Raw genomic sequence first — 27325 nt, 5'->3', positions numbered from 1 at the left:
GGAGGAAGTGGTGGGGAGTGGTGCCGGTGTAATTACGGAAGATCAACTGCTCTACGTAGCCAACAAAGAGACAGGCATAGCTGGGGCCCATACGTGTGCCCATGGCTACCCCTTTGGTCTGGAGGAAGTGGGAGGATTCAAAGGAGAAATTGTTAAGGGTGAGGACCAGTTCGGCCAAACGAATGAGAGTGTCGGTGGAGGGGTACTGTTGGGAACGTCTGGAGAGGAAAAAACGGAGGGCTTGGAGGCCCTGGTCATGGCGGATGGAGATCCTATCTGAACTAACCTGGTTCTGTCCTAACTGACCTGCTGATCCTGTCCAAACTGACCTCATCCTATCAGAACTGAACTGAACCTGTCCAAACTGCTCTGACCCTATCCAAATCAGTTCTGAGGAAAGGGTCACTGGACCTGAAACGTAAACTCTGTTTTCTCTCCACAGATACTGCCAGAGCTGTTGAGTTTTTCCAGCAATTTCTGATTTTTTTTTGTGATCCTCTCCAAACCAACCTGGTCCTATCTGAACTAACCTGATCCTGGCCAAACCAACTTAATCTTGCACCTGGTTGGTGAGAATCTCTGATTTTTCCTTAGATACAGGGGTAGTAGCAATACACTGAACAATTGCAAATTTTACACCTGTGTTCAGCAAAGGGTGTAAAAATCAGCCCAGCTATGACAAATGAACGAGTCAGATTTACCTTAGTCGTGGAAATTTTTGGAAAAGGTAATTCAGGGCAACTGACTTAATGTGGAATCATTAAGGAAAAGCAGCTTAGATTTGTTAAGGGCAAACTGTTTTTAACTAACATGGTTGACCTTTCTAATGAGGTATCACAGAGGGTTGACATGATGTCAAAGATTTCCAAAATGCATCCTCAATGATAAAGAAGGCCAACACATCAGTTTAAAAACAAGGCTGGAACATTTTTACTCATCTTTAGCCTGAAGTGCTAAGAAGATGATTCATTTTGGCCTCGTCCAGAAGTCTCCAGTGTTACAGGTTCTAGTTTCTAGGTTAGTTTGTTCTACATGATAACAAGAAATAGCTGAAAGTGCAGGATACTGCAAAGGCTCTGAACCCTCACAACATTCTGGCAACAGCACTGATTAGCTGTAACTCTAACTGAGCAGTGGCAGAAATTTTTCAGAATATTCAAGTAAGTATTCCTAACAGAAAGAAGAATTCCAAGGGGAGGACCCATCACCTCCAGTGAACTAAAGAAATCAAGGAAAGTATCAAACTAATGGAAAAAGTATATGAGCAAAAATGAGTGCTAGGTAAAAAGATTGGTCAGCTTATAAAAACTGTAGAAACTACTAATTGGGAGAAAGCTATTACAGTACAAAAGAAAGATAGAAATGCAAATTAGATAGCAGTAGTTTCTACAGGCATCGAAAAAGGAAAAGAGTGAACAAAGTTAGTGATAATCCTCGAGAGAATGTGAATGCCACCTGCTTTATTATCACTCTCTTAATGATTTATTTTCATATACATCTGCGTCCCTATGCTGCTGCACTCCAGTCCTCCTGCCAGTTTCTACTCATACTCTCTGATTTTTAAATTTACTTTCTCAATTTATAGGAATTCTCTGAACTTTCTTTGATGGACCTCATTCTCATTTATGGAAGTGTTATCCACCTGATATCAGTCAAAAGCTCATTTTGTTTTCTGTTTCACTTTATTTCACAGTATCTTTTTCATCAATGAGGAAGCTCTGGGTTTGTTTCTCCTACCTTCTTTCACCTCAGTAGGAAGATATCTTGCCTTATTTAAAGTACATTTACAGTTTACTCTGTTAATCTTTGATGCCAATTTATCTGAGTCAGATTTATTATCACTACGTTGAAGCTGACTTTTCCCCAGTGAATTATTGTTGTCCTTTTCAAACCAACCTTATCATGGTTACTGTTCCTTGATTGACACTTGATCTACTTGGCACAATTCATTCCCATGAGCCATTGCTCAGGAAAACAAGTGCTTTACAGCCAATTAAATATGCTAGAAGTAAAAATACTGTTCAAATGTAAGAAATACGACAGTTAAGTTAGCACAAGGTCCCATGAACATCAGTGTAATAATGACTAGATAATCTGCCTTTGTCATATTGATTGAAGAACAAAATTGTAACCTTCTGACTCAGTACTATGAGAGTACTATGAAGTGAGCCAAAACTGACATGACACATGGGTAATTTTTTTTATTGAAGTGAGCAATAGACTCCATACATTCAATCTTGACCTGCAATCTTCTTCCCGACTTCTCCGCCCCATCCCCTCTCCAGCCTATCACCCTTACCTTAACCTCCTTCTACCTATCGCATTCCCAATGCCCCTCCCCCAAGTCCCTCCTTCCTATCTTTTATCCTAGCCTGCTTGGCACACCCTCCTCATTCCTGAAGAAGGGCTTATGCCAGAAATGTCGATTCTCCTGCTCCTTGGGTGCTGCCTGACCTGCTGCGCGTTTCCAGCAACACATTTTTCAGATACATTCAATGTATGCCTGGAACTATTCTAGCATTCTCTTTTGTGGAAATGCATTTAAACAACCTATGGAATACAAATTCACATGACCATAATATAGTTTAATTGAATTCATTTTAATGGATATAAGGCCGAAACATAATATGCAGAGAGATGAACTGTAGAACTCAAAAATCTTTTTAAGTACAGAGGGACTGCCATATCCGTGGAGTCGGTTTCCATAGTTTGCCGCAGCCCGAACATATTACACAGAACATTCTAGAACCAGGGACCAAGGGGCTGTCGGAGAAGAGGTGAATTTCTTATTTAAATGACTGGATTCGCTAATATCCGCAGTTTCAGGCTTCTGCAATAGGTCTGGAAACGTACCCCCCACCCCACCCCCCCCCCCCCCCCCCACGGGTAGGAGGGGGGAACTACTGTATATTAACAATCGATAATGTTCAAATACTCATATTTTAGTATATTTATAATTCATCTATAGAGTGAAATGAAATTGCTTTTTAAAAATACATATTGAAGTAACATAAACATTTCAACGACTTAATAGACCTCGATAATTAATGAAAAGGGAAAATAAGATCGCAAACACTTATTACACATATGTAACTGAATCATTTGTGAATGAAATACAGACGCTGTTTCTCTGGATAAAGACCATTACAGATGTCCAGGTTCATTCAGTAAGACACAAATGAATGATTCTGTTAGGTTACATTTTTATCAAGGTCCAACATAAAATAAATTTAGAATAAATGAAAAATATAGAGATTTACCTAGATTAATTTAGAATTTGTGATGAAAACTGCAGTACTTTAAGAATACTTTTGGAATGTTCTAAAACTAATTCCAAAACTTCAAAAAGGCTATTTTCTTTAGGTTGTTTGACTCAGCATTTTAATTTGAGTATTGCCGAAAAATGACACATTCAGTCAAATTGTTTTATCCCGCTCTCAAGACAATTTGAAAGAAATACCAAAGGGAAAGGAACATGTTTACTAGATGGAAGGAGAATGCTGGTTGTTGCATCAGACTTAAATTCCACTTGCTCCTGCAGAGTGCCCTCAAGCATTTTTCCCAAAGTTAATTACCTGGTTATGCCTACTTCTTTATGAATGCATGTACTATCTTTTCGAATGTTTGTTAGAATTTTGGCAAATTATCAATAACAGCATTACAAATATCCTCCCTTATTTCATTGTCTTTAAATCAATGGTTATTGTATTATCATGGACTTGACATTCGTATTATGACATAGAAATACAGGAGTTTGAAGCATGAGCAGGATATTTGGCCCTTTAGTCCTGCTTTGCCAGGCAATAAGATCATGTCCGATCTGATTGTGGTCTCAATTTCACTTTCTTACTTGTTCTCCGTAATGCCATCATCAAAATATCACTTCCTTAAATGAATTCAATGATCCACCCTTCACTGCCATCTGAGGGGAGAGACTCTCAAGATTATCAGCAAGAGAGCTAGGAGGGAGATGAGGAGAAACGTCTTTACTCAGCAAGTTGTTAGGATTTGGAATGTGCTTCCTGGAAGAGTGGTGAAGGTAGATTCCATCGGAGGCTTCAAAAGAGAGCTGGATATATATTTAAAAGTGATGAAGTTAGAGGGTTATGGAGATAGGTCTGGAATGTGGGACTAGCTGGATAGCACTTTCAGATGTTGATTCAGACATGATGGGTTGAATTGCCTCTTTCTGTGTTGTAAAATATTATGATTCTATCATTCTGATTTTAGATACTAATGAGCCTCTGAGAGAAAATAGTCTCCTCCTCTCCATCTTAAATAGGTAGCCTCCTATTCTTAACCCATATCCACTTGTTGTAGTCTACGCACAAGAGGGAACATTTTCCACACTGTCAAGTCCTTTCTGGATCTTAAATGTTTCAATAAAATCTCTGCTTATTCTTCTAAACTCCAGTGAGAAAATGTTTAACCTTCTTCATGAGATAAGCCCTTCATCCTAAGAATAATTCTAAAAATCTTCCTGAAGTGATTCTATTGTAACTGTATCTTTTTTCAAGTAAGGGAACCAAAACTACACAGTCTCACCAAGGCCCCATACAATAGAAATTCTCACTTTGATATGTGGCTCTGGTTACAATTTACAATAATTCAAAATTCCATAAATCTCAAAATAAAGTGATTCTACTGGCCGCACCATGTTTTACTTGTAATTTCATTTTAACATGAAAATGAAGTGGTCTTGCTGCTAGTCCCTGTCTGTTCTCATTGACATTAATCCAATCCCACATGTCCTGCTGTTACAGAGTGATTTGTCACGACCGCAGAAAAAGGCTATCAGTTCCCCTTCTCTTTGCTTGTTCCCTTCTATTGATAGGTTTCCTGGTGCTAAGGTGGAAATCAACAATTTGTTTCTCTGAATTGCTTGTTGTTGTACAACATATTACCTGCATTCAACATTTGTGATTCATGCATGAGAATACCCAGATCCTCTCTTTGTACCACCAAATTCTGCAATCTCTTACCATTTTAATGCAATATTATTGATAATATGTTGTACAACAACATGAAATTCAGAGAAACAAATTGTTGATTTCCACCTTAGCACCAGGAAACCTATCGAAAGAAGGGAACAAGCAAAGAGAAGGGGAACTGACAGCCTTTTCCTGCGGTGGTGACAAATCACTTTGTAACAGCAGGACAAGTGGGATTGGATTAATGTTAATGAGAACAGACAGGGACCAGCAGTAAGACTACCTCATTTTAATGTTAATATAAAATTATAAGTAAAACTTGGTGGGGCCAGGCTTAGAATCACTTTATTTTGAGGCAGATAGCTCAAAGATTAGAAGGAAACAATGTCACCTACATTGACAAACATCAAGGAGGAATCATAGAATTGCTACAGTGTGGAAAGAAGCCACTTGGCCCATCAAATCTGGATCAACCCTCTGAAGAGCATCCCACGTCGACCCAACCCACCACTCTATCCCTGTAATAGCTATGGCTGACCCACCTAGCCTGCTCATCCCTAAACACTATGGGCAATTTAGCATGGCTGATCCACCTAACCTGCAAATTTTTGGTCTGTGGGAGGAAACTAGAGCACTCAACAAAAATCCACGCAGACACAGGGAGAACATTCAAACTCTATACAGACAGTCACCAAGGCTGGAGTTGAACCAGGGTCCCTGGTGATGTAAGGCAGCAGTGTCAAACACTGGTCCACTGTGCCAGCCTTTTAATTCAATTAGAAAGAAATGAAATAAATAAATAAAACATCAAGAAATATTTATATTGAGCAATATATCCCAAGACAGTTCTGAGAAAAATAGTCATATAAGAACATTTTAAACTAAATAAGACATGTCACATGAGGAGATATTGGCCAGAAATTTCGATAGGACAGGTAATTCTTGCACAGCATATATTTCGTATCAAGACGATGTGGAAATAATGACATAGCTGACTCCCGTGAGCTGCTTGTAAAGTTGGAATTTACTTGGGGTGATTACCTGGCATCAGGAAACCTCTGATAAAGTCCCAGTTTTGAGCTGGAAGTGGAGACTTCAGAGTATTCTGACACTTAAGTTTAATGGTTACCCAAGAAAGATCAGAAGAATAAAACCTGCTCTAACTCCTGAGTCACTATTAAATAGACTCACCAAAACATCATTAACAGTCATCCCCACTACATCTGACAACACCACACCACTCCCTAACCACTGATATCTCAGCTCCAAACCTCCCCGAACCCCAATCCCACCAAAACCAACAGCCCCACAACAAGCTAACTCCACTTTACTACTAGTGACTTAGATCAAGAGACCATAAGTTATTCATGGATGAGTTGAATTAAAGGGTCTGTTTCCATACTGTACATCTCTATGACTCTAAATAGGAACAGGATTAGGCCAGTTAGCCTCTTGAGCCTGCTCTGCCATTCAATAGGGTCATGGCTGATTTGACACTGCTCACCCACTTTCCTGCTGTTTCCCTATAATCATTGATTCCCCTACTGTTCAAGCATCTATCTATCTCAGCCTTAAATATATACAAGGCCTCCACCCCCACAGCCCTCAGTGGCAAGTAATCACAAAGACTCACAACTCTCTGGAACTACTCCTCATCTCAATCTTAAATTGACACCTTATAATTCTGAGACTATGCTCTCTAGTCCTAGGTTCTCACATGAGGGAAAACATCTACTGAGCATTTACTCTGTCAAGCTCTTTAAGGATCCTATATATAGGAATCTTCTCATTTCCTAAATTCCAATGAGCAGAGTCCCAATCTTTTTAACCGTTGTCACATGGTGAATCGCAGCATCAATGGGATGAATAGTGGCAATGTGAGAAGCTCACCCATAAGGTTTCCTGTCATAGACTTAATGTGGGAGAAGGTGAGGAGGTGGAGCAGTTGCCACCTACCACCAGACTACTCAATTTAGTGCTTTCGACCCTGGAGTATGGCACATGGATTCTGACCACCCCACAAATATATTAGTTTGCATTTGCTTCATGTGCAATTACAGATTAAATCCAAAGCTTAAGGTGACTAGTGTTTTCCCTTCTTCTCCATATCAATCACAAAAACAGATAATATGTAAAGTTGATGCTTCAGAAATCAGGATCCTGTGGAATAGTAGGCATTTCTGGAATTTTTAAACTACATTTTACTTTCCATGGGAGTTTGTGGAGCATGACAATATTCACATTATTGGATTTCCTATCAGAGTCCAATTTTAATAGCTGATTATCTGAATGAATTGTATGTGTATTCATTAAATGTGCACAAAATAATGAAATATTTGAATGTCATCCAAAGTAAGTATGTCACATCAAGGCATATTTGTTTTCCAATATTGTGTTGATGCTTAGTGATTTCCTGCATGCCCATAAAACATAGCAAATTTTCCAGATTTTATCCCCATAATCTGCATGAGAGAAATATGCATTTAGTTTCACTAATCAGTGTTAAATTAGGATTTAATATGTGAGAGTAAAGTTATTTATCCTGGCACCAGGGAGGCAACACACCATTCTGATTTTTCACTGACATCAGTGAGCCTGACATCAGTGGTGGGGAAGTGTTGCAGAGAATCATGACGGACAGGATTTACATGTACTTGGAAAGGCAAAGACTGATTAGGGACAGTCAGTATGGCTTTATGTGTGGGAAATCATGTCTCACGAACCTGAATGAGTTTTTTGAAGAGGTAACAAAGAGGATTTTTGAGGGCAGAGTGGTAGACGTGATCTATATGGACTTCAATAAGGCATTTGACAAGGTTCCCATGGGAGACTGGTTAGCAAGGTTAGATCTCATGGAATACAGGATTAACCAGCCATTTGGACACAGAACTGGCTCGAAGGTAGGAGACAGAGGATGCTGGTGGAGGGTTGGTTTTCAGACAGGAGGCCTATGACCAGTGGTGTACCACAAGGATCAGTGCTGGGTCCTCGACTTTTCGTCATTGACAAATGATTTGGATGTGAACATAAGAGGTATAGTTAGTAAATTTGCAGATGATATCAAAATGGACAGCAAAGAAGGTTACCTCAGAGTACAACAGGATCTTGATCAGATGAGCCAAAGGACTGAGGAGTGTGAGGTGCTGCATTTTGGAAAAGCAGATCAGAGCAGGATATATATACACTTAATGGTTAGTTCCTGGGGAGTGTTGCTGAACAAAGAGACCTTGGAGCACAGGTTCATAGTTCCTTGGAAGAAAAGTCTCAGGTAGGTACGATAGTCAAGTGTAGTCTTGGTGTGCTTTCCTTTATTGGTCAGAGCATTGAGTGTAGGAGTTGGGAGGTCATGTTGGGGCTGTATGGGACATTGGTTAGCCCACTTTTGGAATAGCATGCAATTAGAAGGATGTTGTGAAACTTAAAAGAGTTCAGAAAAGATTTATTAGGATGTTGCCAGGGTTGGAGGATTTCAGCTACAGGGAGAGGCTGAATAGGCTGGAGCTGCTTTCCCTGGAGCATCGAAGGCTGAGGGATGACCTTATCAAGGTTTATAAAATCATGAGGGGCATGGATAGGATAAATAGACAAGGTCTTTCCCCTGGGGTGGAGGAGTCCAGAACTGGATGGCACAGGTTTAGGGCGAGAGAGGAAAGATATAAAAGGAACCTAAGGAGCAACTTTTCCACACAGAGGGTGGTGTGTATATGGAATGAGCTGCCAGAGGAAGCAGTGGAGGCAGGTACAATTACAGCATTTAAAAGGCATCTGGATGGGTATATAAATAGAAAGGGTTTAGAGGGATATGCACCAAGTTCTGGCAAATGGAACTAGGTTAAGTTAGGATATCTGGTCAGCATGGATGAGTTGAACCAAAGGATCTGTTTCCATGCTGTATGATTTTATGACTGTAATTAGGTAAATAGCTTGTAGTATGATGGAATAGTTACTCTTCATCAAAGCAGATTGCATTATTTATCTCACATACTGTCACACAAGTAGTTTATTGAATTCCTGTTGAACCATAATGATGTCAAATGCAGTTAGCATATTGCCACTTTGTAATTGGACTTTTATGTCTGGATGGACTTTAACAGCATGGTGTAAACAGGGTCTTAGCAGGCTGTGCATTTTCATTTGGAAGTTGGTAAATCTGCTTTGAACACTAATGTACCTTTTCTAATCTGCTCATCATCTTCATTTTTCTTTGGTTGCTGAAATGAAGTTGGCAATGTATAAAAACGACTCACTTTTCTGTGGCACGGTTGCTGACCTGTTTTTAAAGTTGAAGTTTGAACGCAAGAACCATGAGACCTGGAAGAATCAACATCCTTTTTGTTTCTCTCTATGGTATTTGTTACATTTCCTTGTGGACTTTGCTGCTTTTCACAAGAGTTTTCAAACACAATGTTTGGGATTTGGCCTTCATTTACTTTATCCTCACAGTTTGGAGTGTGATCAGAACCTGGAATTGGCTCAGGTAAATATTTTAAGATGAAGGATAGTTCAAGAGTTGTAGGAGAAGAATATTGTGATGTCTCCGATATATTTTCATTGCAGAATGGAGAGGATACTTCAGTATACTGGTCCCCAAATATGAACAGAAGATCTGAAACTGACAGACAATATTGTTGGTAGTTATCATCTAAAGGAAACTCTTCTTTTCATACATTTGATTGAGCAAGAATTTGCAACCTTATGTCTCTGTGGATCTGTTTTGAGGAAACATGTAAACCAGCTAGCTCGAATCACTATTAACATTATATTATAATACGAACATAAATACAGCATAAATATATGAATAAACAACAGAAATAGGCCATTCAGCCCTTTACGTCTGCTATGTCATTCAAGGCAATCATGGCTGATTTCTTTGTGTTTTGACTTCCATAACCTCATCTAACTCCAATAAGCTTTGATTATCTCATCTAACAAATATCAATATACCTCCACCCTGAAAATATCGCTTTCAATTTCCAAAGACCTCAGACAGAAAAAAAAGTCCCTTAATATCTGTTCTAAAGCAGTGACCCCTAATTTTAAAAATGCTCCTTGGTTCTGGACTCACCCATAGAACAGAGAACAAAGAACAATGTAGAACAGGAGCAGGCCCTTCTCCCCTCCAAGCCTGAGCCACTATAATTTGCCTTCCATACTAAAACTGTCTTCACTTACAGGATCCATTTTCCTTTATATTCATATATTCATACAGATGTTTCTTGAATGCTGTTACTGTGTCTGCTTTCACTCCCTCCTCTGGCAACACATTCCACCCTTTGTGCGAAACACCTGACTCACTCATTTCTTTTAAACTTTCCCCTTCACACCTTGAACCTGTGTCCCCTAGTAATTGACCCCTCTATCCTGGGAAAAGCCTCATACACTCCACTCTATCCATGCCATTCACAATCTTTTAAACTTCTATCAGGTCGTCCCTCGACCTCCTGCACTCTAGTGAAAACAAATCCATTCCAGCCAAACTTTCTTTATAGCTAAATTATCCCATACCAGGCAATGTCCTGGTAAACCTTTTCTGTACCCTCTCCAAAGCATCCACATCCTTCTGGTAGTGTGGTGACCAGAACTGTTCGCGATATTCCAAGAGTGGTCCAACTAACGTTCTATAAAGCCGCAGCACAACTTGTTTATCCTTATATTCAATGCTCCTTGAAATGAAAGAAAACATATCCTAAGCCTTTTTTTACAATCTTATTTACCTGCACTACCATCTTCAGTGGTCTGTGCACACCCAGACCTCTCTGCATTTCAATAATTCTAAGGTTTCTGCCATTCGCTGTATAATTTCCACCTGTACCTGACCTTCCAAAATGCATCACCTCACATTTGTCTGGATTAAACTCCAACTGCCATTTTTCTGTCCATGCCTCCAACTGATCTGTATCCTGCTGTATCCTCTGACAATCCTCCTCACAATGCGCAACTCCATCAATCTTTGTATCATCTGCAAACTTACTAATTAGACCAGCTACATTTTCCTCCAGATCATTTATGTAGATCATGAACAGCAGAGGTCCCAGCACTGATCCCTATGGAATACCACTAGTCACAACCCTCCATTCTGAAAAGCATCTTTCCACCACTACCCTCTGTCTCCTATGACTAAGCCAGCTCTGTATCCATTTTGCTAGCTCATAACTGATACTGTGTGACTTCACCTTTTGTACCAGTCTGCCATGAGGGACCTTGCCAAAGACTTTACTGAAGTCCATGGAGACACTTTTTCTTCATCAATCAATTTCATTCCTTCCTCAAAAAACTCAACCAAGTTAGTGAGGCATAACCTCACTTGCACAAAACCATGCTGTCTATTGCTAACAAGTCCATTTGCTTCTAAATGTGTATAGACCTTGTCCCTGAGAATCTTTTCCAATAATTTCCTATTACTGATGTGAGGCTCACAGGCCTGTAAATTCCTGGGTTATCTCTAATACTGTTCTTAAACAATGGGACAACATTGGCTATTCTCCAGTCCATTAGGACCTCACCTCTGGCCAAAGATGATACAAAGATATATGTCAATGCTCCAGCAGTGTGTTCTTTTGCCTCCATCAATATTCTAGGATAGGTCCCATCAGGACCAGGGGACTTATCTACTTAATACTTTTTAAGATGCAGAACACCTCTTCATTTTTAATAGCAACTTGGCTTAAAAACTCAACACTCCGTTCTCTGAGATCAACCCCCACCAATTCCTTCTCTTTGGTGAATACTGACACAAAGCATTTGTTTAGGATCTCACCTACCTCTTCTGGCTCCACGCATAGCTTCCCTCCTTTATCCTTGAGTGGGCCAACCCTTTCTGTGCTGCCCTCTTGCTTTGTATATATGTATAAAAAGCCTTGGGATTTTCCTTAAGCCTGTTTGCTAAGGACTTTTCATGATCCGTTTTAGCCTTCTAATTCCTTGTTTAAGTTCTTTCCTACTTTCTTTACATATTTCAAGAGTTTCATCAGTTCCCATCCTCCTAGACCTTACTTATGCTTCCTTTTTCCTTTTTACTAAGGTCAAAAAATCCTTGGTCATCCAAGTTCACATAACTTGCCATATTTATCCTTCATTCTCGCAGGCATGTGCCACTCCTGAACTCTTTTCAACTGTTGTTTGGAATGCTCCCAACTGTCTGATGTAGAGTTACCCTCAAACAGACACCTCCAATCAAAATTCTCCAGTTCCTGCCTAATATTGTTGTAGTTCACCTTCTAGGAGAAAGTGAGGTCTGCAGATGCTGGAGACCAGAGTTGAAAAATGTGGTGCTGAAAAAACACAGCAGGCTAGGCAGCATCCGAGGAGCAGGATAATCGACGTTTCGGGCATAAGCCTTTCTTCAGGAATGAGGCTGGTGTGCCAAGCGGGCTGAGATAAAAGGTAGGGGGGAGGGGAGAATTTGGGGGAGGGGGGCTGGGAATACGATGGGGGGAAGGAGGTGAGGATGAGGGTGATAGGCCGGAGAGGGGGTGGGGGCGGAGAGATCGGGAAGAAGATTGCGGGTCAAGAAGACGGTGCTGAGTATGAGGGTCACTTCAGTGTCACTGGGTGAAAATCCTGGAATTCCCTCCCCAGGGGCAATGTGGCTGCACATGGACTGTAGCAGTTTAGGAAGACAGCTCACCCCCACCTTCTCAAGCAGGGGCAACTAGGGATGGGCAATAAATGCTGGCCCAGCCAGTGACACCCGCATTCCACAACATGAATAAATTTTAACAAATATCTGGGTTGGATTGAAAGTTCATAAATTTCAAATCCCACTGCAGATATTTCCACATAGACGGTTCTCATTTAGCATTGTAGCTGTATTCCTGAGAATTGCTACTTTAACTTAAATGATTTTAAGTGAATAATGGGTTTCTACAGGGGTCCAAGTTCAAGCCAGCGTTTGATTCCTAAGGACGTTTTCTTGCTCAGAGAAGCTAATCTTTAAGCTCAAATGTTTTCTGTACGTGTGTAGCACTGCACAATCCCAGGAGAAATAACTTGCAAAATGAATTAACAAATACAATATGAATTCATGTTTATAAATTAATTTATACATCTTGTGCGTTAAGCTGGGGAGGGGAGTGTGTTCTTGTTAACTTTACTGAAGTCAAGGAGTAAGTTTAATTTTGTTTCTTTAATATTCTATTCTTGTGATCTATAATTACCTAAATGTTGGCGCGGACTGACTTCATGCCAGTTGGAATGAACTTGAGGTGACTGGGACGCTGCTTATGTCACCATTCTGCCCACTGACAGGCATTTTGCTTTTTATTGTATGATTTGGGTCTTTATTGTTTTTCTGAGATGAGGGTATGTGGATATGCTGCAGCTCCATCACAAACACATTATCTCCATAATCCCTTTGTGCCCTGTGCAGTCATTGATCCAAGGGTTAAGTATCTCTCTACCAGTAATCAGGAAGTTAATTCCTCTCCAATCCTTTTCTGAAAACCAGCTGTGTCTACCTCAATACGTGAAGCCCTCATTCTTTTTATGTTGTAAATATACTGACAGTCCCAACCCTCGGATTCAGCACCGCCCTCTTGACCTGCAATCTTCTTCCCGACCTCTCCGCCCTCACCCCCTCTCCGGCCTATGACCCTCACCCTCACCTCCTTCCACCTATCGTATTCCCAGCGCCCCTCCCCCAAATTCCCTCTCCCCTACCTTTTATCTCAGCCCGCTTGGCACACTAGCCTCATTCCTGAAGAAGGGCTTATGCCCGAAACGTTGATTCTCCTGCTCCTCAGATGCTGCCTGGCCTGCTGTGTATTTCACCTTCTCCCAATTTAACACTTTCACGTATTTCCACGTATCACCAAGGCGAGTCACAATGCTTCTCCAGCTCCAACGTGGAACGTTTAAGCTTTGCCATTGCAAATCAGCCTCTCACAATCATGAGCATCCCCTTGAATGACCCAGGTAGTTGATTTCACAAATGGTTTTGCTGCTAGCAGATGACCTCTGCAGCAGACACATTCATCACTTTTTGTTCTGAGAAAAAGTAAATTGTGCCAATTGCACTGAAATGTGACATGGATCTCTGTTTGTCTAGATGGGTAAACTTCTAACTGAAATCAAAGTTCATCCATTGAAAACTGTCTGTAAATAAATTATGATATGTTTTGGTCTTCTATATGCAAACATCTGTGCTGGCCTTCCTGTGAGCAATTTACTCTTGTAGCTAATTAATAATAATGGCTGTATCCTAGGATTGATTAAGTTAGAATTATATTTTCAGTGATTTGTCTTGTCAATGTATTAATATAGTGATAGTGGGAAATTTGCAATTGTGGCACAGTTAATGGTCAGGATGAGGCGATTGGAAATTTTTTTGTTGGAGATTCTTAAAACACGTGTAACACAAATGCTACACTTGTCAGCCCAAATCCTGATATAGACTGGCATAGGTTTTTTTCATCATCAGAATAGTTGTAAATGAAACTTTATTCTGTGGAATCGTCAATAAACAGCCATGCACCTGATCTTCTGTCATTGATAAAGCAGCTAAGGATGGTTTGACCAAGGACATTTTTCTGAAGAACTCCAGCAATGATATTCTGAGATTGCTATAATTAGTCTCTGTCGCTCACAACAAACTTCAAATGTATTAGGTACAGCTCTAACCTTTGAATTGTTTTCACATTGATTGATTACTTTCCTGGAGACATATGGTGTCACATTTGGTCAAATGTTGACTTGATTTTAAGGCTGGCTACCTTCACCTCTTCTCTAGCATTCAGCTCTTCTGCTTATGCCTGAATATAGGGTGTGATGATTTCAGGAATCAAGTGGTTCTGACAGAATCCAAATTTAGCATTTGAGAACATGTTATTGGCAATAGATATTGAGTCCTTTGTGTCACTTCTTTTTGTGATTATGTGAGGGATGATCAGTTAATGATTGACCTACATTTTTCCAGCTTTTTGTAGTAGGGCATAGCTGGCAATTTTCCAAATTATTGGATATGCATAGAAAGATGCAGAAGAACAGTTTGAGAAATGTTAAACTTTAACAGACAAAAAAGAGAGAAAGAAAATGGATACAGAAAATAATCATAATATAGAAATAAAAGAACAAAGATTTAAGAGAAGGTCAGTGAAGCCAGAAAATAACCAAATAAATTAAATGAGAATGGAGGAGCAAAAATAAATAAATGGATGGATAACTAACAGCACAATAACTTGTATATATCCGCATCTTTACAGAGTAAAAAATTCCGAGGTGTTTTATAGGAATATTGTAAACCAAGATTTGACATTGAGTCGCATAAATTGAAACTAGGGCAGGTGGCCAAAATCTTGGTCAAAGAGATAGGTTTTAAGGAGCATTCCAAAGAAGGTAAGAGAATAGAGAGGTGGAAAAGTTTGGAAAGGGAATTTCAGAACTTAGGGCAAAGGTGTTAATGATGGAGCAATCAGAATAGCCAACGTTCAAGAAGTCAAAATTAGAAGAGTAGAGTTACCTTGGATGATGTTTTGGTCTGGAGAAGATAACAGGAATTAGGAGGCCCACATCATGGAATGCATTGAAAATACATGTGATAATTTAAAAATAGAGGCATTGCTTAACTGGGAGACAATGGAGGTTGTTGAGAGCAAGGATGATAAGTGAGTGGGATTGGGATTTTAAGTATATAAAAACAAAAGGGAAGAGACTGAAAGGGGTAAGTTATATTCATATTTGTGCTACTGAGACTTTATAAAGTTCTGGTTAGGCCCCATTTGGAGTACTGTGTCCAGTTTTGGTCCCCACACCTCAGGAAGGACATACTGGCACTGGAGCGTGTCCAGCGGAGATTCACACGGATGATCCCTGGAATGATAGGTCTAACATACGAGGAACGGCTGAGGATCCTGGGATTGTATTCATTGGAGTTTAGAAGATTAAGGGGAGATCTAATAGAAACTTACAAGATAATACATGGCTTGGAAAGGGTGGACGCTAAGAAATTGTTTCCCTTTGGCGAGGAGACTAGGACCCGTGGACACAGCTTTAGAATTAAAAGGGGTAAAATTCAGAACAGAAATGCGGAAACATTTCTTCAGCCAGAGTGTGGTGGGCCTGTGGAATTCATTGCCGCAGAGTGCAGTGGAGGCCGGGACGCAAAATGTCTTCAAGGCAGAGATTGATAAATTCTTGATGGATTGATAAATTCTTGATGTCACAAGGAATTAAGGGCTCCGGGGAGAATGCAGGTAAGTGGAGTTGAAATGCCCATCAGCCTTGAATGAATGGCAGAGTGGACTCGATGGGCTGAATGGCCTTACTTCCACTCCTATGTCTTATGGTCTTATGGTCTTATATTTGTAAATATACTAATGTATATCTTGACAGCATCTGAATGATAACATAAATTACTTACAGAGGTTATCAAAGATCTATTCTTGTAAACTTCAATGATGTGGAGCACTAGAACTGTATGAAATTTTTAAGCAATTTAAATACTAGTCTATGGGAATTGACTAGTGTTAAAAAATATAATTAATTTTACTATATAATACTGCCTTTTATGAAACAAAATTGCGAGTCCACACAGCATAGTCTGACCCTTGTCGATGTAAAGACCTATTGGTGCCTTTACACTGTCTGGATTGATCTTGCATATGCTTTGTCTTCTGTCCTTTCCTCATTTCCTCAGGTTGGCTCACCAGGATTAGAACCTCATCCAGGTTTTGGGTACAAATTCATATTCCAATGGTTAGTCCTCACAGTGTATTGTAGCTCTGAAAATCTTTATCACCAGAAGGCAGTAATTTTGATCTCATTTTAACTTAAGGAGAAACAGCAAGCCGTGTTAGAAAGGTCAGTTAAAACTCTTATGGTTGAAGTAAAACTGGTTAAACGTTCAATGAAAATGCAAATTATAATTCTTTAATGAACTATTTCTTACTCTGGGCCAAGGTATCAGCTGCTTCATCTCGCAAAGTTGAAGCAAATGGTCTCTTGTATTGATCCACTATTAGGCCCCTCTTAATAAGACTATCAACCAAAATGTGGCATGATGGGGGGATTTCAAAATATGGTGGACTTTCTTCCACAATCTAGAGAGGAAATAATTTGTTTCATTAAAAATTGTAAAAAGCCAAATGTCACAACTTATCATGTGGAAACAACACAACAATTTCTATTGAGGAAAATCCATTTGTTTTAAAACATATTTGAGGGCGGCACGGTGGCACAGTGGTTAGCACTGCTGCCTCACAGCGCCAGAGACCCGGGTTCAATTCCCGACTCAGGCGACTGACTGTGTGGAGTTTGCACATTCTCCCCGTGTCTGCGTGGGTTTCCTCCGGGTGCTCCGGTTTCCTCCCACAGTCCAAAGATGTGCGGGTCAGGTGAATTGGCCATGCTAAATTGCCCGCAGTGTTAGGTTGTAGGGGTATGGGTGGGTTGCGCTTCGGCGGGTCGGTGTGGACTTGTTGGGCCGAAGGGCCTGTTCCCACACTGTAAGTAATCTAATCTAATATTCAAAAATAAGATTTATTACAAAGGTCAATCCTATACTTGTATAAAAGGAAACAAAAGTATATTTATATTCAATTGCAGTTAAATGGTAATCATACTGCAGGAATGTTCAATTTGCACATGTGCAATTTGTGAGGAATTTTGAGGAGGGTTTTAACTTTATTCTTACTGGTAGTGAGGGTGGGTGTTGGCAAGGAGGTGGCCAGAAGCAAGGCAATTAAAGTTGTGTAGAACCTCTCAGAAACCTGTCTGGTTTTGAAATTTAACTGGAGTTTACAGCAAATGCAGGTGAATCCGTTTAAAGTACTGACCAGCTGTGATCTAATTGATTGGTGGAATAGGTTCAGAGGACTGTATGGTCTATTCGTATGGTCTCTACATTTGCATGAATGTTTCTGCACTTAAGGTGCAATGGAGAAAGCACCATTTTCCATAGTCATCAAGTGTTTCCAGGTCAAAGTAAAACTCATTTCATTCTGAAATAACAATGCACGGCTATATCCTCATCAGAATATTTTAGCTCCTTCTGATTGCCCCATTTTAGCCATTTTTATGGTCTTTGTGAAAGTAGTTACCAGGGGGCTCAAAACTATGAATAGATATTTTTATTCATACTCATTGGAAATGAGACTGCTTCAAATTCATTTCACCTGAGACCTTTATATCAAACAGAATGAGTATTCCTACATTCTGCCAGAACAATATAATTCAAATTCTGGATTAGTGGTGCCGGAAAAGCACAACAGTTCAGACAGCATCTGAGGAGCAGTAAAATCGACATTTCGGGCAAAAGCCCTTAATCAGGAATACAATATAATTCAAATCAAGTTTCAGAGATGAAAGTACAGCAGCAACAATCAGTCTTCAAAATGACACGGCGGCTAAATATTTACTAAACGTGCATGTTCATAAAAAATTAAATACTTGACTACTAAAATGTTTTAAAACTGTTTTGAATTATTTTCGTATAATGATAAATTGCACTTACCACCTTATATAAAACATGTATTTCACTAAACTTCTTTAGCCATGGTTGCCTTCCATTAATCATGTGTAGAAGGGTACAGGTCGCACTCCAAACATCTGCTCTCCAGTCATGGCCAATACTCTGTGCTACTTCTGGAGCCATATGTGTTTGTGTACCTACCGGAGCTTCTCCTGAAGGAATAAACAGGGAAAGGTTTCTTACACTTTAACATACGTATCCCCTTGGGTATCTAAAGTGGCCTAAGGAGGCAAAAGTTTTAATTAGTGCACAAAACGTACACAGTAAGCTTTGGTTTATTCTATACTTTGAAATCTCAGATTTTTCTTGGCCATTCAGATCATTAGTCGTTAGATGGTTCAACTGTTACCATCAGCTCCCTGTTGACACTGAACAGAATTTTATTTTGAAAAGTGAAAGTGGTAGGTTCTAGTGCAGGTTGGGGGGATGGGGAGTTTAAAGAGTCAAACAAAATTTGGAGGTGTCGGAAGCCATTTTTAATGGCCATGCATTTGGAGGATCATGAGAAGTCATTGGAATTACAGCCCGCCATTTTACTATGTTAAGGGGCAATTAAATAAATATTTAACAGACAGTGGCTTTCTGGAGTGGCTTTCTAAGCTTTGTAAAACATACCCGTGCCAACAAGGCAAGAAATCAGTAGGTCTTAATGATTTTGTGAAATGGACAGGATGGAATACCTTAAAATACAGAAACAATGCAGATGTTTTACCTTGGTGAAGGGTTCTTGCTCAAATGAATTTTCTAAGATTATGCTTGCATTGCTTTAAAGGAGATTTCCAAAATTCTGAAGTTGTTTTGCTAACCTGGATCTCTCATTTCCCTGCTGTCAACATTCACTGCACAATGGGAGCAACCTATGCAGGCCTACCGGTGAGAACAAAAGGAGCAGTAGCAGAAATAATAACATCAAGAGCATCAGAAGGAATAACAATAACAGTAGCTGTCCCCTCCTGAGCCACATGTCATTCCACAGGGAAAGGGAAATGGACACAGCTGAATGGAAGCAACAGCACAGTATATATAGCCAGAGGATCGACTTTCTCGACGTGATTGAGTAACAGTGCCTCAGGAGACTGAGCCTTTGCTGGCAATTGCTGTTGAAATCTGTAGCCTTCTGATGCAGAAACACCTTGCAAGAGAGCCATTGAAGCTGCAATGCCTCTGGCTACTCAGGTCACCACAATTCTGAATTTCTTTGCTGTAGCTCCTTTCAGGGATCTGTTGCTAGCATCTACAGAATATTACAATCTGCTGTGCAAAAGTTCATCTCCTGAGTGATTTATAACAGGGTCACTCACAACGAGGACAGACCAAACCAGTAAGTTCTGTTTTTTTCTGGAGTGGCTGAATTGGCAGAGTCCAGGTACAACAGAGTACACAAACAGGGAAATCAAAGTACTGTCAGATTAACCAGAAGACTTCAATCAGAAAAGATTCCAGGGTCCCATCACCTCAATGTTCGCTGTTATGTGATTTCTGAAAAGTAACAAATCATGCCTGTGTATGATAAGGGGAAGCTGACAAACTGTTTTAATTCTGGGCCAATCACATCATCCATAGACCTTTGGGTCTCCAGGCAGAGATTGCTGGGACCTTCTTGGAGTCACTATCTCGAAAGACTTGGATGAGAAAGGGTCACCAGACCCAAAATGTTAACTTTGATTTCTCTTCACAGATGGAGCATCGGAGGCTGAGGGGTGACATTTAGAGGTGTATAAAATAATGAGGGGCTTGGATAGGATAAATAGACAAAGTCTCTTCCCTCGGGTGGGAGAGTCCAGAACTAGAGGGCATAGGTTTAGGGTGAGAGGGAAAAGATATAAAAGAGACCTAAGGGGCAACATTTTCACACAGAGGGTGGTACATGTAAGGAATGAGCTGCCAGAGGAAGTGGTGGAGGCTGGTACAATTGCAGCATTTAACAGGCATCTGGATGGGTACATGAATAGGAAGGGTTTAGAGGGATGTGGCCAGGTGCTGGCAAATAGGATTAGATTGAGTTGTGATATCTGGTCGACATGGACAAGTTGGATGGAAGGGTCTGTTTCCGTGCTGTACATCTCTATGACTCTATGGGCGGCACAGTGGTTAGCACTGCTGCCTCGCAGCGCCAGAGACCCGGGTTCAATTCCCGCCTCAGGCGACTGACTGTGTGGAGTTTGCACGTTCTCCCCGTGTCTGCGTGGGTTTCCTCCGGGTGCTCCGGTTTCCTCCCACAGTCCAAAGATGTGCAGGTCAGGTGAATTGGCCATGCTAAATTGCCCGTAGTGTTAGGTAAGGGGTAAATGTAGGGGTATGGGTGGGTTACCCTTCGGCGGGTCGGTGTGGACTTGTTGGGCCGAAGGGCCTGTTTCCACACTGTAAAGTAATCTAATCTAATCTATGTTGCCAAACCTACTGAGCTTTTCCATTTACATCCACAGTTCTTTCATTTTTTAAAAGATTTGGATGATGATGTTTATGAGGGCTCCTCCGAAATAATGCAGAGAAAAGATACAACTGAGGCCACATAAGCACAAGATCATATAGGAGAAACCATTGTGTCGAGATAAGGGTGTATGGATAGAACTAGGAATGCTATATATTGTGCTGCAGAAGGGAATGGAATCACAGAAGGAGGAAGATGATGACTATTCTGCATTCTGGAAGGCAGATGAAGAGGAAGTTTGTGTTCAGGATGCTTGCAGCCACTCTCCTAGCTGCTGGAGAAATCTACTTTGACCTCAAGCAACATAGTTCAGATATTCTGAATATATGAACACTGCTGAATCCTGTCCAAACACAACCAATGCACATATACTTCCTGCCACGCAGCACAACCCAAATCCTTCTCACTGCCTGTAATTTCTTCATTACATCAATATCTTTTACCGATCTTCGACTCTGGTCATACTATTCTTCTTGAAACTAATGTTCATTCGAAAAGTAGGACCCAATAAAGAAGATGACTGAACAATGAAGACTTGAAATAAAGGTTATGATTCAGTGACATTTTCCAATTCATTACCATAGCAACATTGTTAAAAATAGCCAAGTGAATCCCTTGTGCAAGTAAAAAGTCTTTCTCTTCCATATCTTATTGCATCCCTATGATATTATTCCATTAGCAGAGCTAGAAACAAGTTAGTTTTTCTCCTGTAGTGACTGCTGAGGTACTTATCGTCGGATATCATCTGTGTCCCTGAGTTTTGGAGCTCAGGACATCCCTACCAAGGGCTTTCCCCCCTGTACTGATGAAAGGGAGAAGACTTGTTCACTGGAGTAGGAGGCTACATAGTTTCTAACTTCAGAAGGGTTTGGTGGAGGTGAAGAATGAGATGTTGACGTGCCAGGAGCAGCTTTCCTATTTCCTGGTACTCTTTCTCCCTCATTCTTCTCATTGTACTTCCTTGCTAAATTTGAAGAGCAATTTTCTGCAGTTCAATGAAAAGTCAGGGAGTGGCTTTCTTTCATCGTATTTCAGTTGTAAAACTAAGAATGAAGACCATTGATCAGTCAGTACACACATGCACTTGCTTGCCCACTGCATCTAGTTCATTGCATGTGACTTTTCTTTACATGGAGATGTCTGGAATATAATAAATATGTTAGAGACAGAACCCAGCAGTCTCCCTGCAAATGTATGTTGTGCCTCTGGAAATGCCAATAGATCCTCATACATTCTCTGCTGCTGCTCCAGAATTGCCCTCTTTTCTGATGAATCCAGAGGCTTAGCATTTGCATCCGGCTTACTAGAACTTAGAGCAGCCTCCAACAAGGATCCCTGTACCTGTCTCCAACCAGTTCTTGCTCATTTTGTGAAAACCTCGCTAACCTGGAGGCTCTATTGAGGAGTTCATCTTTTTGCTATTGAAAGGTGAACATGAGTCAAGTGCATGAGTTCCCTTAAATGTGAAATTTCTTATAAGGACTCCTCACTTGCTCCTGTTCCAGCTTACCCTTCAAGTAGTCTGTGAAGGACCAGTATTAGAAATGATGCAGGGACAATATTTAAAGTCATCATTATACAGGTGCTTATGTTTCAGTTACCAGTGACAACAAATCAATATTAGCAATGTGCCAAGTGACAGTGGTCTCTACTCCTGCAAGAAGAGAAATCTGAGTTAAAGGTTTCGACAAACGGATTGTGTGAAGAGGATTGAATGATAACATTTGTGGAGGCTGACTCTGAGACAAGGGATTGATGTAAGTGAGGGTGAATTTTGGTTGTTCAACTGGGGATGTGAGAGATTGCTCAAAAAGACAGTGGAATGAGTGCATTCACAAGGTGTGTTGGTGTGAGGAGTGCGTCGAAAAGCACTGAGGAATTATGTGTGGGTAGGCACTTGAATGTGTAATGTGAATATGCCCGAAACGTCGATTCTCCTGCTCTTTGGATGCTGTCTGTCCTGCTGCGCTTTTCCAGCAACACATTTTTCAGCTCTGATCTCCAGCATCTGCAGTCTTCACTTTCTCCTGAAGGGCTTATGCCCGAAACGTCGATTCTCCTGCTCCTTGGATGCTGCCTGACCTGCTGCGCTTTTCCAGCAATACATTTTTCAGACTTGAATGTGCAATATCAAACGCCTTTTAAATCCTAATAGGACTACCATACTTCTTGCATATTGATTGCAACTGAAGCACACATTCCCTTTGTTGTCTTCAGCTACTTCCAACCATGGCTGTTTCATTTGTGAGACAGGCCCCTTCCTCCACTCTGTGTGGAATTCCACTTCTCCTGTAGCACTTAGCTGCAATAATGACCTCCAGGGAAGCATCAGAAAATGGAGAACTTTCCCCATTGAACATCCATACTTTTACTTGTTCTCTTATGAGTAACAGGTCTGCAATGGAGTCATTCTGGACCCCACTGGGACACATGCAGGATGCAATCTCTCTTGATTGATCGAATAACCTAGTAGCAGTTTTCTAACGCTAAATCTGAGTTAAGAATCTATGGCAAAACTCATGCTGACAATCCCACACTGCTGTAAATAGTCAGCAACATAAAAATTCAACCTTCTGACTCAAAATGGTGACTTCTATTGCCAATGAGCAGGGTAAATGAAATACTTTAACTTTTAAAAGAAAGGGAAATGGAATAATTATATGGTCTGAAATGATAGTAACTTCCAAAAGGGAATCATATAAGGGAAAGGGAAATTGCTTGTGGGATGACAAGTAAAGATTGAGTGGCCCTTTCAAAGAGCTGGGACATGCATGTTGGACCAAATGGCCTCCTTCTGCATTATCATTCTATGATAGTGACATAAAATAGCACTTTGTACATGAAGTTGTCATTTACTTTCCCGATTAAAGGACATAGAAGCAATTTCCAATCGTTGTTCTAAAGTAGCTGAGTTTGCAAGTCATAAAACATGAGTTTTATAAATTATTCCATTAGTTGAAGGATGAATTAATTTTAATTTTATTGCATTTTTTGGAAATGCCTTATTACATCAAATCATATTTCCCTGATAATATATTTCAAAAATGTCTGACTCAAATTGCATGTAATCATTCTTTTTTATAATGCATTCTTGCAAGGGTGACATTTAGTGCTTATCCTGAGTTGCCCCCAGTAGTCAGTGTTGCTGTCTTCTTGAAGCACTCCAGTCATTCAGAATGGTTTGATGTACCTGAGAGGATTGTTGGCCATTGTAATGGGAAGCAAAGAATGAGTTACATTGATGTGAGAATGACGACACGCATAGGTCAGAATGGTTAAACACGAGAAGTTTTCTTTTTGTAAGGTGAACCAGTTGGATTTTTATGCAGATGCATGATCTTTAAGGTTCACTTCTTGCTGCCATCTGCGTTTATATTTCCAAATTCAGCTACAACACTGGCATCCATCCAACAATGTGGAAAATGGACTAGATATGCCCTGTACACAAAAAGGAGGATAAATCCAACTCAGACAATTACTGCCCCATCCGTCTGCTCTTGATCATCAGTAAACTGTTGGAAGATGTCATCAACAGTATTATCAGTAACACTAGCTTAGCAATAACTTGCTCACTGATGCTCAGTTTGGATTGTGCCAGGGCCATTCAGCTCCTGATCTCATTACAGCTTTGGTTCAAACATGGGCAGAGCTGCTGAATATCAGAGGTGAGATGAGTATGACTACATTTGATTCAAAGGCACATTTGACTGAATATGGCATAAACAATCCGAGCAAAACTAGAGACAATGGGATTCAGGGGAAAACTCTCAGCCAGCTGAAGCAAATAGGAAGATGGTTGTAGTTAGGAACATAGGAAGAGAAATAGGCCATTCAGCCCATGAAGTCTTCCCCATCATTCAATACAATCATAGCTGATCAAATACTTCAACGTCTTTTACTCAACTCATCCTTATATCCGGTATGTCACTGGAAATTAGAAATTAGAATATCTTAAACATACTCAAAGACTGGATCTCCACAGCCCTCTGTGGTAGAGAATTCCAAAGGTTCACAATCCACCGAGTACAAAAAAAATCCTTCTTATCTTAGACCTAAGTGGTATTCCCCTTGTTTTTAAACTGAGGTCCCTGTTTCTAGACTCTGTAACCAGGTGAAACACCTTACCTGCAACAACGCTGCCCATCCCTTTAAGCACTTTGTAAGCTTCAATGAGATCATCTCTCATTCTTCGAAACACAGAGAATGCAGGTCCATTCTCCTCAATCTCTCTTCATAAAACCTTCTGCCATCCTGTGAACAAGACTGGTGAATCTTTGCTGCATCCCTCTATGACAATTGTATATTTCCTAAGATATGCGATTTAAACTGCACATATGATTGTAGTAGGAGGGCAGAAGTGATATTGTGAAGGGGAGCTCACATTAAGACCCGGTTTCATTTCAGGGACACATTCTAATTTCTAATTTCCAGTGACATTTTAATAAAGCAGAAGGGTCTCATGCTGGAAAGGACATCAGGCAGGTACAAAGTCTCAGGCCAAGAATACTGGCAAACCGAGGAAATGGACCCTGATGTAAAGTTAGTGATGAAAAGTGGGATTAGCAATTAATCCAGCTCCTATGTGGGAGGTGAAGGTAGGATCTTAAGATGCATAAGGATTACTTGCAGGGATCTGGAGATCATTCTATACTTCTCCCAACCCATAAACATTTTCTATAGAAAAGTTACACTTTTAAACTTTCCTTGATTACTTTTCGTCATGTACTCTGCAATTCTCACCATGGTATGGCTGTTGGGCTTGACCTTTGCTGGCTATCAATTTCTAATTTAGGGTACATCCCTGAATTCTGGAAATGGCCAGTCCTTCCATGTTCTCAGGCAAGTGAAAATTGAAGATGGGAAGTCTGAGAATTCTCTGTGGCAACTCAACATTTCAAACTCTCACCCAAACCTCTTAATCACCACCCTGTCCACAATGTGTATGCATACAAAATATTCCATAGCAGCACCCAAGTCCTGTTTGTAGTCAACAACGGTGAAGGTGTTTCAACAAAAAAAACTTAATGCAAGTAAATTAAGATAAATTTAAGTAACTGCTTCCCAACAACTTTTTTAAAAATGATCAGTTAGAAGATTGATAAACTCATTTGATCATAACATTTTGGGCATTTTGAATTCTAAATTTGAAGACCTTGATACTTGGCAGAAGAATACCTATTTTTAAGAGGCTGCATGGACTCCTGAGTTTCCAATACAACTGCAGCAAGCATGTGTTCAAAATGAGCAGGAATTGTTTTACTCACCATGCTGATAATGACCAAAAGCAAATAAGGTCCAAACACTTGTTTCTGCAATATATTTCTTTGGTTTCCTTCAGGAAGTCCAATCTACAAAACTGCTAATAGGCAATCCTTAAAGGATCTGCTAAACTACAGTCAACAAGGTAAGATTTTAAAATAGGAGAAAGTGAGGACTGCAGATGCTGGAGATCAGAGCTGAAAATGTGTTGCTGGAAAAGCGCAGCAGGTCAGGCAGCATCCAAGGAGCAGGAGAATCGACGTTTCGGGCAATGAGTCCTTCTTCAGGAATGAAGATTTTAAAACATACTTACATATACTTGAATATGGAGCTCAGAGTAACAACGGTGCATTTCAAAGAAGGTGGAGTGTTGCTAGATCTGGCTTGCCCCATTGCTGACATTGGCTGACCAAAGGTACCTCATCCTGGACATTGCTGCTGTTTGCCTGATCACTGACCCAGTCAACCCCTTTTTTCAACTGCCCCCTCTTTCTCGATTATGGTTCATCAAAACTGTAACCCCTTCCAGTCTCTTTTTCCTACTTACCTGAGAGCTGCTGTTGAAATTGGAGTGGCCTGATTTTCCGTTCCTCTTCACCAGGGAGCTGCCAAGGGCTTAGAAGCCTACAGCTCAGCAGTGAAGATGATGAGGCCCAAAGGCTTTGATGTCCTTTGGGCCTCACCTGTTAAGTGAAAGAATTGTTCCTTGCACCCTTCATGTACCCAGAATTTGCTCAATTTTCAATTCTGTAGTATATAAATCCAACAAGAACTTGGAGTTATAGTATACTCCTCAGGGTGAGTGTAGAGAGAGGATGAAAAAGGTTTTCAAAATAAAGAAAGAAGTAGTAAGTCTGAGTGATTTAGAAGTGCATTTTAAGAAATAGGAGCAATATGACTGAAAGATCAGCCTCTGGTGATGCTATCGAAAAACAGCTATACACTCTCATTAGAGTGTGAAAATAGATAAGTCCCCCAGGCCGGATGGGATTTATCCTAGGATCCTCTGGGAAGCCAGGGAGAAGATTGCCGAGCCTTTGGCATTGATCTTTAAATCGTCATTGTCTACAGGAATAGTGCCAGAAGACTGGAGGATAGCAAATGTGGTTCCCCTGTTCAAGAAGGGGAGTAGAGACAACCCAGGTAATTATAGACCAGTGAGCCTTACTTCAGTTGTTGGTAAAGTGTTGGAAAAGGTTATAAGAGATAGGATTTATAATCACCTAGAAAAGAATAATT

At 40.4% G+C, this 27325-nt stretch overlaps 1 protein-coding gene across 1 annotated transcript in view; it reads right to left on the bottom strand.

Annotated features, from left to right (window-relative positions):
- Positions 1-8945: 8945 nt before the first annotated feature.
- LOC122552019 (mitogen-activated protein kinase kinase kinase 14-like) overlaps positions 8946-27325 on the bottom strand; it is a 28490-nt gene continuing 10110 nt past the window's right edge. The window contains exons 4-6 of the mRNA XM_043694575.1: positions 18379-18548; positions 16816-16966; positions 8946-9543 (exon numbers count right to left, since the gene is read on the bottom strand). Of these exons, the coding sequence (XP_043550510.1) occupies positions 9062-9543; positions 16816-16966; positions 18379-18548 (803 nt within the window). The 3' untranslated portion in view covers positions 8946-9061. The remainder of the gene's footprint in view (positions 9544-16815; positions 16967-18378; positions 18549-27325) is intronic.

This window comes from Chiloscyllium plagiosum, chromosome 7 (genome assembly GCF_004010195.1).
Source record: "Chiloscyllium plagiosum isolate BGI_BamShark_2017 chromosome 7, ASM401019v2, whole genome shotgun sequence".
NCBI classification, from domain to species: Eukaryota; Metazoa; Chordata; class Chondrichthyes; order Orectolobiformes; family Hemiscylliidae; genus Chiloscyllium; species Chiloscyllium plagiosum.
Note: the sequence above shows the minus strand (reverse complement) of the source record. Positions and strands in the feature narration are given on the sequence as shown.